General features: G+C 51.4%; 2 protein-coding genes across 4 annotated transcripts in view; both read left to right on the top strand.

Moving 5' to 3' along the window:
* The first annotated feature begins 214 nt into the window (after positions 1-214).
* LOC141948050 (cell surface hyaluronidase CEMIP2-like) overlaps positions 215-13,175 on the top strand; it is a 55,114-nt gene continuing 42,153 nt past the window's right edge. Inside the window, exons 1-9 of the mRNA XM_074880014.1 lie at positions 215-680; positions 4,106-4,245; positions 4,772-5,465; positions 5,600-6,161; positions 6,582-6,751; positions 7,061-7,249; positions 7,605-7,774; positions 8,620-8,829; positions 12,568-12,773. Coding sequence (XP_074736115.1) covers positions 215-680; positions 4,106-4,245; positions 4,772-5,465; positions 5,600-6,161; positions 6,582-6,751; positions 7,061-7,249; positions 7,605-7,774; positions 8,620-8,829; positions 12,568-12,773 — 2,807 coding nt within the window. The remainder of the gene's footprint in view (positions 681-4,105; positions 4,246-4,771; positions 5,466-5,599; positions 6,162-6,581; positions 6,752-7,060; positions 7,250-7,604; positions 7,775-8,619; positions 8,830-12,567; positions 12,774-13,175) is intronic.
* Positions 4,561-13,175, top strand: part of CEMIP (cell migration inducing hyaluronidase 1) — a 114,365-nt gene continuing 105,750 nt past the window's right edge. For 2 of the 3 annotated variants that reach the window (XM_074880217.1, XM_074880216.1), the window contains exon 1: positions 4,561-4,771. The gene's annotated coding sequence lies outside the window, so the exon portion shown is untranslated. The remainder of the gene's footprint in view (positions 4,772-13,175) is intronic. The other variant, XM_074880213.1, reaches the window with a different exon arrangement.

Genomic DNA, 13,175 nt, shown 5'->3' on the forward strand with positions numbered 1-13,175 from the left:
TTGGCCTGTCAAAACATTCAGTAAGTTTGTCGAAGTAGTGTAGCCATCTGCACTGTATCCAGGGCTACAGCAGAACGTTGATAAATGTAGATATATATATTTATTTTAAAGAAACAAATGCACTGGGGTTCTTCACTGTCTATGTTTAATAGGTTTTACTGCATTTACGATTATTTCAGAACATAGCCTGAATCCCAACAGCTCTTTGTGGGATATGGATTATGAAAGACTGTTGCACAGTAAGAAAACCCTTCCCGGGACCGTGGGCTTGTACAAACCCTCCAGCCTGTTCAGGAGCCTCTCTCTCCTGAGTCACCAGGGAAGGAGAAGTTTGCTAAGTCAGAACCTGGGCCAGAAACCACAAGAAAAACAGTTATCCTGTGACATGCTCCTTAAACTTTCCAGATATATTTTAATGGATACCTTTGGACCTAGCTTGGCCTGGAATCTCTTTCGGTTTTATAACTGTGATCGAGAAGTCAACCTGCCCAAAATTCATGTCAGTCCTCTCAAGGTGGCCCAGCTCAAGGTGAAGCCGTTCTTGCTACGCAGGGTGCTCCAGCTCCTCAGGAATATGGGAGTGTTGTCTGAAGCTCAGCAGTCCAAGGCCTTCTCTCTGCTCAAGAAGCAAATCCTTAAACCAAGGAAAACACCGTTAAAGCCTAAAGTGGAACAAAGTGGTAGGTATATAAGGAGGAGATGTGGTTTTGGTATCTCAGATGCATTCTGGTGCTGGCAGAGTGAAGGCGTGGGGCCAGGCTCTGTGCTGCCATGGTGAGGGCTGGACATCACTGGGTGTGATCTGGTCTGTGGTGGTCTTGTGTCACGCCAGGAGCTGGCACCTGGCGTTCAGGCTGAGCTAGAGCCAGGGCTCGGGGTGCTCAGCCCTAAGCAGGAGGCCTGTGATGAGGCAGGTGGGAAGCAGTTGTGCTCTGCAGAAGAGGAGATGCTAGATGAAGGCTGGTATGGTGTGCGGAGGGCAGTCGCTGCAGGTGGGCCATTATAAGGAGACAGTCTGTGAGAGTCAGTATGGGCACTAAAAGCCACGTTTTGGCAACGCAGTACCCGGCTCGGTGGGGCGCCCAGGCCTGGGTAGCCCTGGAGTGCAGCTCCAACGCGAGCATTAGCCCAGCGCTGCTTCCCACTGCCACCAGAAACCGATGTGCTCCACTCCCCTGCTCCGAGCTGGGGGCTGCCTGTGGAAATAGAGCTACGCTATACTGAGAATGCAAAATCAATTACAAAAAAAAAAAAAAAGAGGAGAATTACAGGAAATGCGGCTGGGAAGAGGAACAAAATAATAATAATAAAATCTTATTTGTTAGTATAATGTAGGAGCTAATGCCCCGCGGCCAGGATGCGCAGGCAGGTTTGCCCGGAGCGGGAGCAGCGGCTGTGCAAGGGCGACGCCGCCCGGCCGGCCACGGCGCCACAGGGACGGGGACAGGGCAGGGGCAAGGCAGAGGGAGGGGCAGGGACAGGGACGAGGGCAGGGGCAAGGGCAGGACAGGGACAGGGCGCGCCCCGCCGGCCGCTGCCCGTTTCCCCCGTCCCTGAGCGTGCGGGGCGCGGGGGAGTCTCGGACACGGGGGCTGGGGGCAGCCGGGTGGGAGGTGGCGCTGGCACCGCCCCGCCGGGTGCCGTGGAGCCTCCAGTCCCCTGCTCCGTGGGAACGGGGGGTGCTGGGGGGCTGCTGACTCCGCTTCTCCTTCCTTTCTGGGAGTAGTAAGAAGGAAACAGGAAACCGTCCCGCGAGGGAAAATCACTTGCAGAGCAGGATCCGTCCTCTCTGCACTGCTGTGAGATCAGCATCTGCGGGAAGAGGTGTTTGTGCTCCGGAGTCACCTCACCCACCGCTGACTCATTTAGAGCTGGTTTGTTTTCTGCCTTGAAGTGAAACCTCGCTGGTCACCGATATTTGTTACGGAATGTTACGGTGTGTTTGTAGGCAAAGCATCGTGGTCATTGCGACACGCTGAGACACGAGAGGGTCGAGGTTGCCTCATACCTGGTAGTGTATTACAGAAAATGACCCATTTTTGTTTGTTAGAAGAGTAAACTTTAGTTCATAACCAACGCTAACGCACGAAAGAAGGTTTGGGTTGGTTGTTTTTGTGAGGAAGAGTTACACCAGCCAATACGTTTTGGGCAGCGAGTGTTAGTCACGATTTCCCACTTGCAGGTGTGAAGATGTTTGGGAATGTTCTTGCGCTGCGGTTGCGCCCCGTAACCGAGCGCCGCGGTGCGGGCTTCAAACCGGCGCTGCTGCAAAACAGAAAGCAGCTTCAAAAATGAAATTTAGAAAAGAGCAAAAGGGAAACAGTTTAGCTCCTGAGCACCAACTACAGATAGCAATAGGCGCTTCTGTGTTTTCCTTAAACAGAGACAGGAATCTTTAGAAAAACAGGATGATAGGTCCAGTCTAATTTACTCTGAAATTTTCTTCCTCAGGCCACTGAAAACTTAATGTGGGGGAAAAATGGTACTGAAATAATTCACCTGGAAGTAGTTCTTTCAGAAAAAGAATCAGACCAGTGTATTTCAGTGGATTTTGAGGCTACAGAGGGAAGACAACTTTGAAGGATTTAAACCGTGTTTGCACCTTAAAAATTTGGGGTGGTTGTTCAGGAGAAGTCCCATATAAACAGGAGTGACTTTGGCTTTGCTGATCATTTCATAAGGCCTGCACAAAGTTTAGTGCTAACCAAAGCCTGTGTTACATTTATTTCTACTATTACTATGTTAGATTAATCATTGCTGCCTTTTATTTAGATTGCAAGTCCATGAAATCTTTTGCATGGAGTAAATATTTTAAGTAAAGATGTGTGAAATTTCTAGGGCCCCAGCAGGTGTAAAATAAAGGTTCAAGTCCTCTTCTACCTCGAAGCTGGCACTTCTAGAACCATTGAATTCAGAGAATTTAGTGTGTTTTAAGACAAAATACTCCTGTTTGTCTTGTCTTGCCTGAAACTTCTACCAGTAGATAAATCTTTCTCAAAAAAATTTGAGCACAGCCTCCTATACCTCTGATAACAGCTCTGCTTTCCCATGACCTGCATTCATATATGTCATATTCAGATAAGAAGGATGCACAACACTGACTAGTGCTGCTTTTTTGGAAGGAAAATGACAAAAGCTGTTTGAGACAGGAATAGAAGCGCCAGCACTAAATGATAGATGAACAGCCGGTAGCAAAGGTGGCAGCTCTAACGTTGCCCTGTATTTATGGAGTATTGAAATGAAGGAGTGTTATCTGGATTTGTTTCTCTAGGGTGGATGCTTATCTTCAGATTTAGCAATTCTCTGGGTCCCAGGACAGGGTATAAGAGAGCGGATGGGTTTTGTTTAGCACAAGTGAGTGTTGCTCCCTCTCCAGAGCTGTTGTCTGGAGCGTGGGCCATGGCTGTGCCCCTCACCCACCCCCCTGCTTCCAGTCTGTTCCCCTATTTTGTCTGACAGCACTTGCTCCTTATTAACATGACTATAGCCTCTTTGTGCCCTCTGTCAGAAGAAATCCTGCAGCGGAATAAATTTCAGAGGTGACAGATTGGAACGGTTTGACCAGATGATGGCACACAAATGTCTCTGAGATCGGCAGCACCTGTGGCTTTGGACCTCTTTGGCTTTGGCCCGGGGCAGGAGCAGTGGTTGGCACTCTTGCCTGCCTGCTTCTGGCTCGTCCTCTCTGGATGTTGGGCTCTGGAGTGGAGATGAGGGATTGTGTGTAGACTCTGGAAGGGAGAAGGCAGTGGCCGCAGTAAGCAGTTACCTGTCTTTATGTGTCACCTGGAAGCTCGGTTATGCTGTATTTTAGAGCCTGTAAAAAATGTGATATTCTGGTTCCTGGAACACAGACCAGCGTGTGATGTGTAGGCAGCGCCATGTCCACTGAGACTGGAGTCCAGGCAGGAATCTGCAAAGGCCAGGAATGCAGTCCCAGGCCGTGGGGGTAAAAGCACATGGGTTTCTGCGAGGCACCAAAGCACAATCTAAGGCTTTTCCTCCCTTTCACCGCGGGCTCTGGCTGTGGGTTGATTTGGCAGGTGATGTGAGGTGAAGTGGCAGATACCTCTCTGCTCACTCACTGTCGGGGGAACTTTTGCAGCCGCCAGGTTACGGCGTTCTCTGTCGACCTGCCAGAGGCAGGACAGCACAGGGCCAAACCGCCCCGGGGGAAGGTGCCAGAGGGGCCAGCTGCCTCCCGAGAAGGGCCAAGGAATGCCAAGCTCTGGTGACCGCATCGGGGTCTGGGGGCCGGAGTGCCTCAGCCCCCTGCCCTTCCTGGGGAGGCAGCTGGCCCCCCAGCCGCACGCTTCGCACGGGGCTTTTGAGCCCAGCCGGCTGCTCTGCGGGTCTGCACAGAGCCCCCCTGGGCCGGGCTGAGCCTCGCCCCGCTCCTCGTGACCCCGGGGAGTCCGGCGGGGAGCCCCCAGGGCCTCGGAGCCGGGGAAGAAGAACTTTGCGTGCGGGCAGAGGGGCTCCCCCCGGCCCCGGGCAGCGGGGCGCCGGTCGCAGATATACGTCCAGGCTGGAGGGATCGTCCCCGGCTGGGAGGAGCCAGCAGCTCCGCTGCTGTAAACAGTGCGGGCACCGCCAGCGGTTGGAAGATGGATATAAATAGGGAAGCGGAGGGGAGGCAGCCGGAGCGGAGGAGCGGGAGCTGCCTGCGCCTGCCTGCCCCTGCCTCTGCCGCCGGGGTGCCCAGCAGCCCGCGTCGGGAGCTCCCGAGAGGCGACGTACAAAGTTTGCGGCTCGGCGCTGCCGGGGATAGGTAAGCAGTCTCTGCAAGCCCAAGTTTGAAACCCGCCGGTGCTTCTCGTCGATCCGCCGCTGGGGTTTTCTCCTCGCCGGCTCGCTGTTCGTCCTGCTGTTGTGGTTGCCTCGCCGTCTCCGGGGTTGTGTGGAGGCGGGGGGGGACTGCTGTTTTCGGTCTCGCTACGTTAAGTGCAGGGGAAAAAAAAAAAAAAGAAACACATCAAAAGCAAAACGTGCCTTTGCGCCGGCTCCGCGCACGGCCGCGGTGAAGGGCCGGCGCGGCGCACGTGTTGCGGGCGGGGGCTGCCCCGGCCCCGCCGTGCGGGCGGCGGTTGGCGGCTGCGGGCGCGCCCGGGACGCGCCGACCGCGGGGAGCCCCGGGGAGCCGCTTCTCCTCCTGCCTTTCGCGCCGGACCCGGACCCGGAGCCGGTCCCGGTCCCGGCGCCGCCGCGGGACGCGTCGGGGAGCAGCGAGCGGCGGCAGCGCATCAGGTCGGTACCGCGCCCCACCGCGCCCTTCCGCGCCCCTCCGCGCCCCGCCGCCGCCGCTGCCGCCCGTCTCTTTGCAGGACCCTGCCCGGAGGCCGCCCCGCACCTCGCCCCGTGGCGACCCGGCTCCGACACCCGCCGCGCCGCCGTGGTGGGCCGGGGGACGGCCCTGCGCCTCGAGAGCTCCGCCGCCTTCCACTCCCTCGTCATCCGCGACGGAGGTAAGCGGGGCCGCCGGCTGCTCCCGGGAGCGGGAGGGGGGCGAGGGGGGCCCGGCTGCGCCTGCCGGTGGGTGGCTCCTCCCGGCCCCGGCGGTGCGCGCCCCCAGCCCCGCTCCTCTCCGCTCGCCCGCCAGGGAGGCTAGTGTTCGCCGACCGCCCCCACGGGCCGCCCATCACCCTGCGGGCCCGCTACATCCTCATCCAGGACGGCGGGGAGCTGCACATCGGCTCGGAGCGCTGCCCCTACGGCTCGCGGGCCACCATCTCGCTGTACGGGCGAGCCACCGAGGGGGCGGCCGTGGAGGGCTTCGGGCAGAAGTTCGTGGGCGTGGGGCGCGGCGGCGTCCTGGAGCTGCACGGCCGGCGGCCCCGCTCCTGGAGCCTCCTGGACAAAACGCTGCACCCCGGCGGGCTGCGCCACGGCCCCTACTCCTCGGAGAAGCGCTGGGGCAGCCGCGGGCTCAACCTCCGCATCCTGGACGCCGGCACGGCGCGGGTGCTGGCGGCGGGGCGCTTCGACACCCACCTGCGGCCCGGCGAGTGCCGGCGGCTGCTCGCCTTCCTGGCCCGCCAGCCCCCCGGCGGGGTGGTGGCGGCCGCCGTGGGGGACTCGGCCGCCCGCAGTCTCACGCTGGAGACGCGGCTGCTGCTGCGGGACCGCCTGGGCAGCAGGTACATCGCCCGCCTGGGCTACAGGTGAGGCGGGCGGCGGGCGCGGGGCCGGGTCGGGGGGCGGCGGGCGCGGGGCGGGTGGGGCCGGGCCCGCGGCGCCACCATGGACAGCTCCGCGCCGGGGCCGCCGCGCTGCCGCGCCCGCCCGGGGGCTCGCCCCGACGGCGGGGCCCGGCCGGTGGCTCGGCGGGGCCGGGGGCTCGCCCCGACGGCGGGGCCCGGCCGGGGGCTCGGCGGGGCCCGGCCAGGGGCTCGCCCCGATGGCGGGGCTCGCCCGGGAGCTCGGCCAGGCCCGTCGGGCGCCACGGGCTGGGGGAAAGGAAGGGAGGGAAGGATGGAGGGAGCGGAGGCCTGTCGCGCTGCGCCCTCCCCTCTGGCCCAAGGTCTTTGGAGGATGGAGGGTTCGGGCTGTCGCTCGCTTCGCTCCTTCCCGGTCTCCTTCAGGCAGCCCTGGGCGCTGGTGGGGATCCTCGGAGGGGGTCAGCTTTCCCCAGCGGAAGATAAACGGGAGTATCACGGGAATGGAACAACGGGGCTAGCCGTAGCCCAAAGAGATTTCCTCACCTATGATGGCACCCGGTTTACTGTGACTGCTTTCAGTGGATGGATAAAAGGTTTAGTCTTCCCTGACAATTGCTTGTCTTCCGTTGCTTTGCTTTTTGTGGCTGCTGGGAATCTGAACAGTGCAATGATAATAATACCCTAATCTTTTGCTCACGTGGACGGTGACCAAACTAACAGCAGTACTCTCACAAAGTAACGTTTTAGCTGCCTACAGAGAGATGACACTGATGTATTTGATGGCTAGAGCACTTCTATTGCATGTGGTTATCTAGATAAAAATTAAGCTGGTATGCTCTTTGGCTAATTGCATGATTCTGTCATGTGCATCTGTAGAAATAATTGATTGCTTCATTTTTCAGGGGTGCCTCATAATGGTTTTAAAGTGGAAGTGTCCAAAGGAATAATTCTTCATTTGGTGGATGAGGTTTCAAGTTGGTTACCTGGCGACCGGATCGTTGTTGCCAGTACAGATTATTCTATGCATCAGGCTGAAGAGTTTAATCTCCTTCCTTGCCCTGAATGTAAAAGTAATCAAGTGAAAATTGACGGTATGAAATATTTTTATCAAGCTACTTACTCATTTGCAGTAAATATTTACATTGTCTTGTCTTTTACATTCTACATTGACTTGTCTTTTTAGCTAGTTTTTGTCCCATAAACATGTGGGCACCTATGAGAGCTGAAGGCCCCAATGTTTTATCGGGACTTGAAAGTCTGCCCAGAGGCAGCAGTCCTTTGTAGAAGCCAGGGGAGGTGCTGCTCTCCTCTGGGATCAGATACAAACAACTGGGCATGTCCCCAGACTCGATGATTGCTTAAATGAAAGGTGTGCGCTTGCTTAGAGCAATGCGGTAACGAACATGCTGTGCTCACCCTGAATAAAAATGTTTCTGATTTTCACAGGCAGCCCACTTTATCTTCACATTGGAGAAGTCATAGATGGCGTCGATATGAGGGCAGAGGTTGGACTTCTGACTAGAAATATACTTATTCAAGGAGAAATGGAAGACTCCTGTTATGGACAAAATCAATGCCAGTTTTTCTCCTTTGATACATTCGGAGGACATATTAAAGTGAGTCATTTTTCATGCGTATGCCTGTAGGTGGTTTCAGATAGTTCCTTTCCTGGTTTGTAAACAACCAACATAATGCAGGAAACTACCATTGTGTCTGGTGGAAAAAGTATACTGGTCTGTGAAGAAGAGAAAAGTTTGTTGGTCTGTTTTGCAAAACTAGACTTGCAGTGAGTCTGTGCCATTTTCTTCACTGTGTATGCAGAAACATACCTTTCTCTAGGCTAGAGGGGATTCTTTAGTGGCATCGCTGTCAGTAGGGTCAGTGTGAAGTTAGTTCATGAGATGGCACTGAAGAAATTGTGCTTCCTGCAGAGCAAACCTGCTCCCTTCATGGCTCAGAGAAGTGCTGGGTCTCACCCTGTTGTGCTTTGCCTCTCCTGGTTGTCCTGTGTGTTCTTGGTGGCTGTTGAGGGGCTTTGTGTAAAATTACTCCTCTACCAGTTGGAGGGAGTTGGGAAGCTGTGCAGGTCTGGCCTAAAATCACTTGACTGAGATAAAGTGGCCAGGAAACAGAGCCTGGTGGTAAATGCTACGCCTTTCTGTAGCTGGCAGGAGTACCTTGACCGGAGCCATGTCACACACGGCTCTTGCTAAGCACTGCACATGCAGTTTGGCAGCTGTTCCTTGGCAGCCCCGTGCCCATAGGTGTGCACCCGCTGGCACGCTGCTCTGCAGGCGCTGCACTGCTGTGAGTCAGAGCGGGGAGCTGACACCTCCTTCTGGGATCAGGTCCTGTTTTACTCTGCAAACATATTGCCTAAAGAGAGGAAAAAAAAAATGTTTTTCTTTTTGCATGTGTTTATATTGTAATGCCGTACTTGGGTCTACATTTGTCTCAACAGATCCTAAGGAATTTTAGCTCTGTTCACATGTCAGGAGTGGAATTAAAAAACATGGGGCAACAAATCCTGGGCAGTTACCCTGTGCATTTTCATTTGGCTGAGGATGTGGATGAGAGAGGAGGATACGAACGCCCAACGTACCTTGATAACCTGGCTATCCACCACTGCTTCTCTAGGTGTGTTGCCATACATGGAACTCATGGCCTTCTGGTAGGAGACCTATTTTATTAGTACCAAGTTCATTTCTTTGCTTAGGCACTGCTAAACAGTAAGAGCCATTTGTGATTGAAAGAGAAATCAGAATACTGAAACAAGGCATCTTGTCCCCAAGAAATGTCCTGACTTGTCAACTTCGTTTGACTGCTGTTCAGGTTAGGACTGTTGCTCTGATAGTGCAGCTCTTTGAAATGAATTTCAGGTTCTTAGTATTGGCTAATTAATATTATTAAAGGTGTGATCAGATCTAGTGAAATCTTTGCCATGGGTGTTCTGAACAGTTTGTGATAATAGGAACTTTCATTTAAAATGAGAGCAGCGGACTTTAAATGGACCTGACTGAAGCAATGGATCTTTAATTGCAAAGGAGATAAAGACAGGGGTTGTTCAAGTCAGGGCAATGTGAAATACATCCAAAAATATTCACATGACAAAGGGAATGGAATATGAGAGGGACAGACCCAAACGGCTGCTTCAGTGCCAGAAAAGCCCTCAGGAACTTGGCTCTGACCTAGATCCTCTCCACAAGGGCATTGTGGAGAGGAACTTAAAAAAAAAAACCCACAAAAAAGCCATACATGTCCCAGCTGGAAAAGACAGATCCCCTCTCCAGTCCTGACGTGTCCAGTTGCTGTGTGCTCTGCAGGACCCTGAATGGTGTTCTGGTGTCTGTGGGCATTTCCTCATTCACCTGATGTGTCATCAGGCAGAGATACTCCCTGAACTATCCATGACCTCCCATGTTTTTCCTGACAACTTCTTCTCAACCCTGGATGTAAAGCTGTGTAAGATGTGACATAGATGCACTCTGGTAGGACCCTTGTGTGAAAGGGTCCCCCCCGAAAGGATGTATTCATGAAAATGTGACACTGGACTTGCACAACTGGGAGCACTTTTCATGCATCCTAGAATGGATTTGTATTGTCCAGATCACTCTAAATTATTGTTTGCCTTCTCATATATGTGATTTGCTCTGGCTGTAGAGCCTGCTTTCGTGTACAGAGCCCTTAGGTGGTAGGAGACTTGCCCAGTATGTGTGGATGTAGTTTAACTCGCTTTTTCCTCCCGATGGTATTAAACCTCTGGAATTGAAAGAACCTGCCTGGGATGAAAAATTAAGCCTTAACCTAATATTGGTCCTGTGAAGAATGATGTATGTTCTTGCTCTTTATCAGAACTGAGGTTTTCAAGGGTTTATCTGGATGCGTGGGATGCAGTAGTTGCAAAATCAAGAATCCCAGTGTGAGATTCAGCCTCCCTGCATGTGACTGCTGAGGGCTGTGAGTCCGTGGACCAGTGAATAGATTTTGTAGTAAAGGTTAAATATGTGATTCCATGGAGGAATACTGTGGTTTCAATATAGTCATTAAGATAAACAGTAATTAAAATGTAATAAAAAGCCTTGCTTTAAAATAAATTAATTTGCAGCTAGAGAGAAGAGCACGTGTATCAGAGCAAGGCAGTTTAATAACAGAGATGGGTACCCATTTTAGCATCAGATTATGAAATTCAGCCCTTGAAGCAGAATAAACCAGATAGGTGGGTTTTCCCCGCTCCTGCCTTGACAGTTTAGAGGATGTAATTTTAGAAGTACATTGCCAGAGTGCCGTGGTTTGTGTTTTGCCCTTCTCCCATCTGCTGCTCCCCTGTGCCAGGCTTGTGCCGCTCCACAAGCCGGCGGCCGCGGCGCACACAGCTTGGGTTACTGGCCGTGGCCGGAAAGCGGGCTGCCACATGCCTCTCCCTGCCCTGGCACACCTCGGGCATACGCAGACTACTGTAGTGTTTCATGTCTAATGTTGCAGTGCATAAAGGTCACTTATATTGTGTTGCTGAGCTATATATAATTCAGTGTTTAGAGGCATCTTAATCATCTGGTGTTGGACACACCATGGGGGCTGTAGCCTGTGTTGCGGACGGTGTTTCAGGCTGGCACATACAGTAATATGCTGCTGTCACAGTGCCACAGGTGGGCTCGTTTCCAAGCTTGTAGTTTCTGTGATATGCCAGAATTGGTCAGTTATTGGGGTTTTGATCTAATGGCATGGACCCTTACCTTTCAGTGCTCTTTAAATTATGTTATTTCTGGTTAGGAGAAATGATCAATATAGTTTCGTGTATGTAAGTGTTCAGGGCTGCCATATGATTCTGAAGCTCTGACTAATCGCGATAATTAAAGCTAAAACCTGGTTTCAGATACAAGGCTGGTTTTTAATGCAGCTGTCTGAAGCACAGATTAGCCAAACTTCAGCTAAATTCAGAAGAATGAGACTCTACAAGTGAAATGCTGTTTAAAAAACAGCAAGCAGGTTGTTGTTACAGTGTCTTTCCAAAAATAGACTTCCATGGCCTCCTTAGAAGCGCAGCTTCTGCCCATGGTTTGGAAGGGTAGAAGTACCCAGGCTTACTGGTCTTAGCAGGTTGGCAAGGACACTTGCATTTTTATCTAAATCCATTTCCTATATGCGTTTCCAAGACTCAGCTGGTAGGGATATGTTCAGGGTTACCCTCCTTGAAGCTCACTCCAAGCTACTGTACCTGTGTGTGCAGGATCTCGGTGGATTTCCCAAACTGTATCAGTTCGGAGTTGGGTACCTGGTTGTGTTGTGCCTTATTTTTAACTCTCTCTTGAACACCTCATCAGGGCCGAAACAAAGGCAGCAGATGACAAGTTTGAGGGGTGACTGCCAGGAAAACAATGAAATCGAGTAGAGATATACCTATGGGGACTATACTTTTTGTGACTCCAGATGTTATGTACAGTTGCAGCCCATTAAGGAGAAATCACAGGATATGAATTTGAAATGGATTTAGTTCAAGTATTCCTCTGTATACAGAAATAACCAAGTAGGTTAATATTAGTTAATCTTGCAGTCTTATATGGACATAACTCTGACGTCAACAGAAATTTTGTATGCCTGAAGAGTGAATAAATATGCTGACAGGGATTATTTGAGTACAAAGTTAAGTTTTCAGTAAGATTTAGTAACAAATAGCTGGTATTTTAACTAGCCTGACTTAATATTTACATTTAAAAGAAGGATTTCTGAATTTATCTTTATAAGACTGTACATCAAAGGAGGCTTGTGCTAAGTCCTCTTGGTCAACTTAGGGTTTAATGCAATATCCCTGTGCATGTCAATTAATATTAAATAGATTGATACAGTAAAATACCATTTCTGCCCAAGCTGATCATTACAGGAATGAAGTGGCCCTGCACCTTCTGAGCGTGGAGGAGAAAGAACAGAAACCTTCGCAATATAAATTAATTCATATGGTGCATTTTAAAGAATTTCTTATTTTATTTGGGAAGTGTTGCAGTCATGAAAATTTCTGAATTAACCATCCTAACTTGTTAGTTTATCACGTGAGACACACTTATCTTTACGCAGATATTTACTCCATGACACCGAATCAGATATTCTCTCTCAGATCTGAGGGCAGTATTAAATCCAGTATTTTGCAATTTTCCTTTAATTAGGCATGTGGTCTTCCTCAGAGTAATTTTAATAGCAGTTTCGCTGTATAAGAAGATCAGTCCCCAGTTATGCAAACTTCATGTAGTTCGAGTTAGCTCCGGGACTGACACCTATGGAGGCACTGCTCGCTGTGCAGAGGGGTGGCAAAACCACTCCGTGAGTGTTTCTGGAATTTATTGATAAGCAAGGCACATCAGTTATAGTTCCTCCTGCTGTTAGCATTGCGATCTATGGCCTTTATACTCTTTTCCAGGTAAAAGACACCATTGGCTATGACACTCTGGGGCACTGTTTCTTCCTCGAAGATGGGACAGAGCAACGCAATACATTTTATCACAACTTGGGCCTCCTCACGAGGTCGGGGACGATCTTGCCTTCGGATCGCAGTGAAGCTATGTGCCTTGCCATCCGCAGCCACGTCTATGGGAATTACGTTCCTGTGCCGAGCACTGACTGCATGTAAGAGTTCCAGGAGCTGTAGTCAGGTTTTACATTTACATTGTGCCTTATAGCTAAGTCCCAAAGGATGCTGTGGTGAAGCTTTTGGAAGGTGCTATTTGATATTAAATGCAAAATTGTAGCTTTTTCTACCATTTCTCATTTTAAAATAATTTAGCTACTTGACCATGTTTTGCTTGTGAAGATACCTGTTAACACCTGCATGAATCCTAGGGAGTATTTGCTGCTGGTTATTCCTGTCGCTGTTTCCTGAGGATCGTAAATATATTTGAGCACTTTGCTCATTTCCGAACCCCTTTCAATTCTTTTTAAGTAGGGTGTTGAAGGCTCCATGAAGTCTGATAAATGCAAGTTTCTTCAACCGTGGTATAGGCTGGCAAAAATATCACTGCAGAGGGAGTT

This window comes from Strix uralensis, chromosome 11 (assembly GCF_047716275.1).
Source record: "Strix uralensis isolate ZFMK-TIS-50842 chromosome 11, bStrUra1, whole genome shotgun sequence".
In the NCBI taxonomy this organism is placed as follows: domain Eukaryota; kingdom Metazoa; phylum Chordata; class Aves; order Strigiformes; family Strigidae; genus Strix; species Strix uralensis.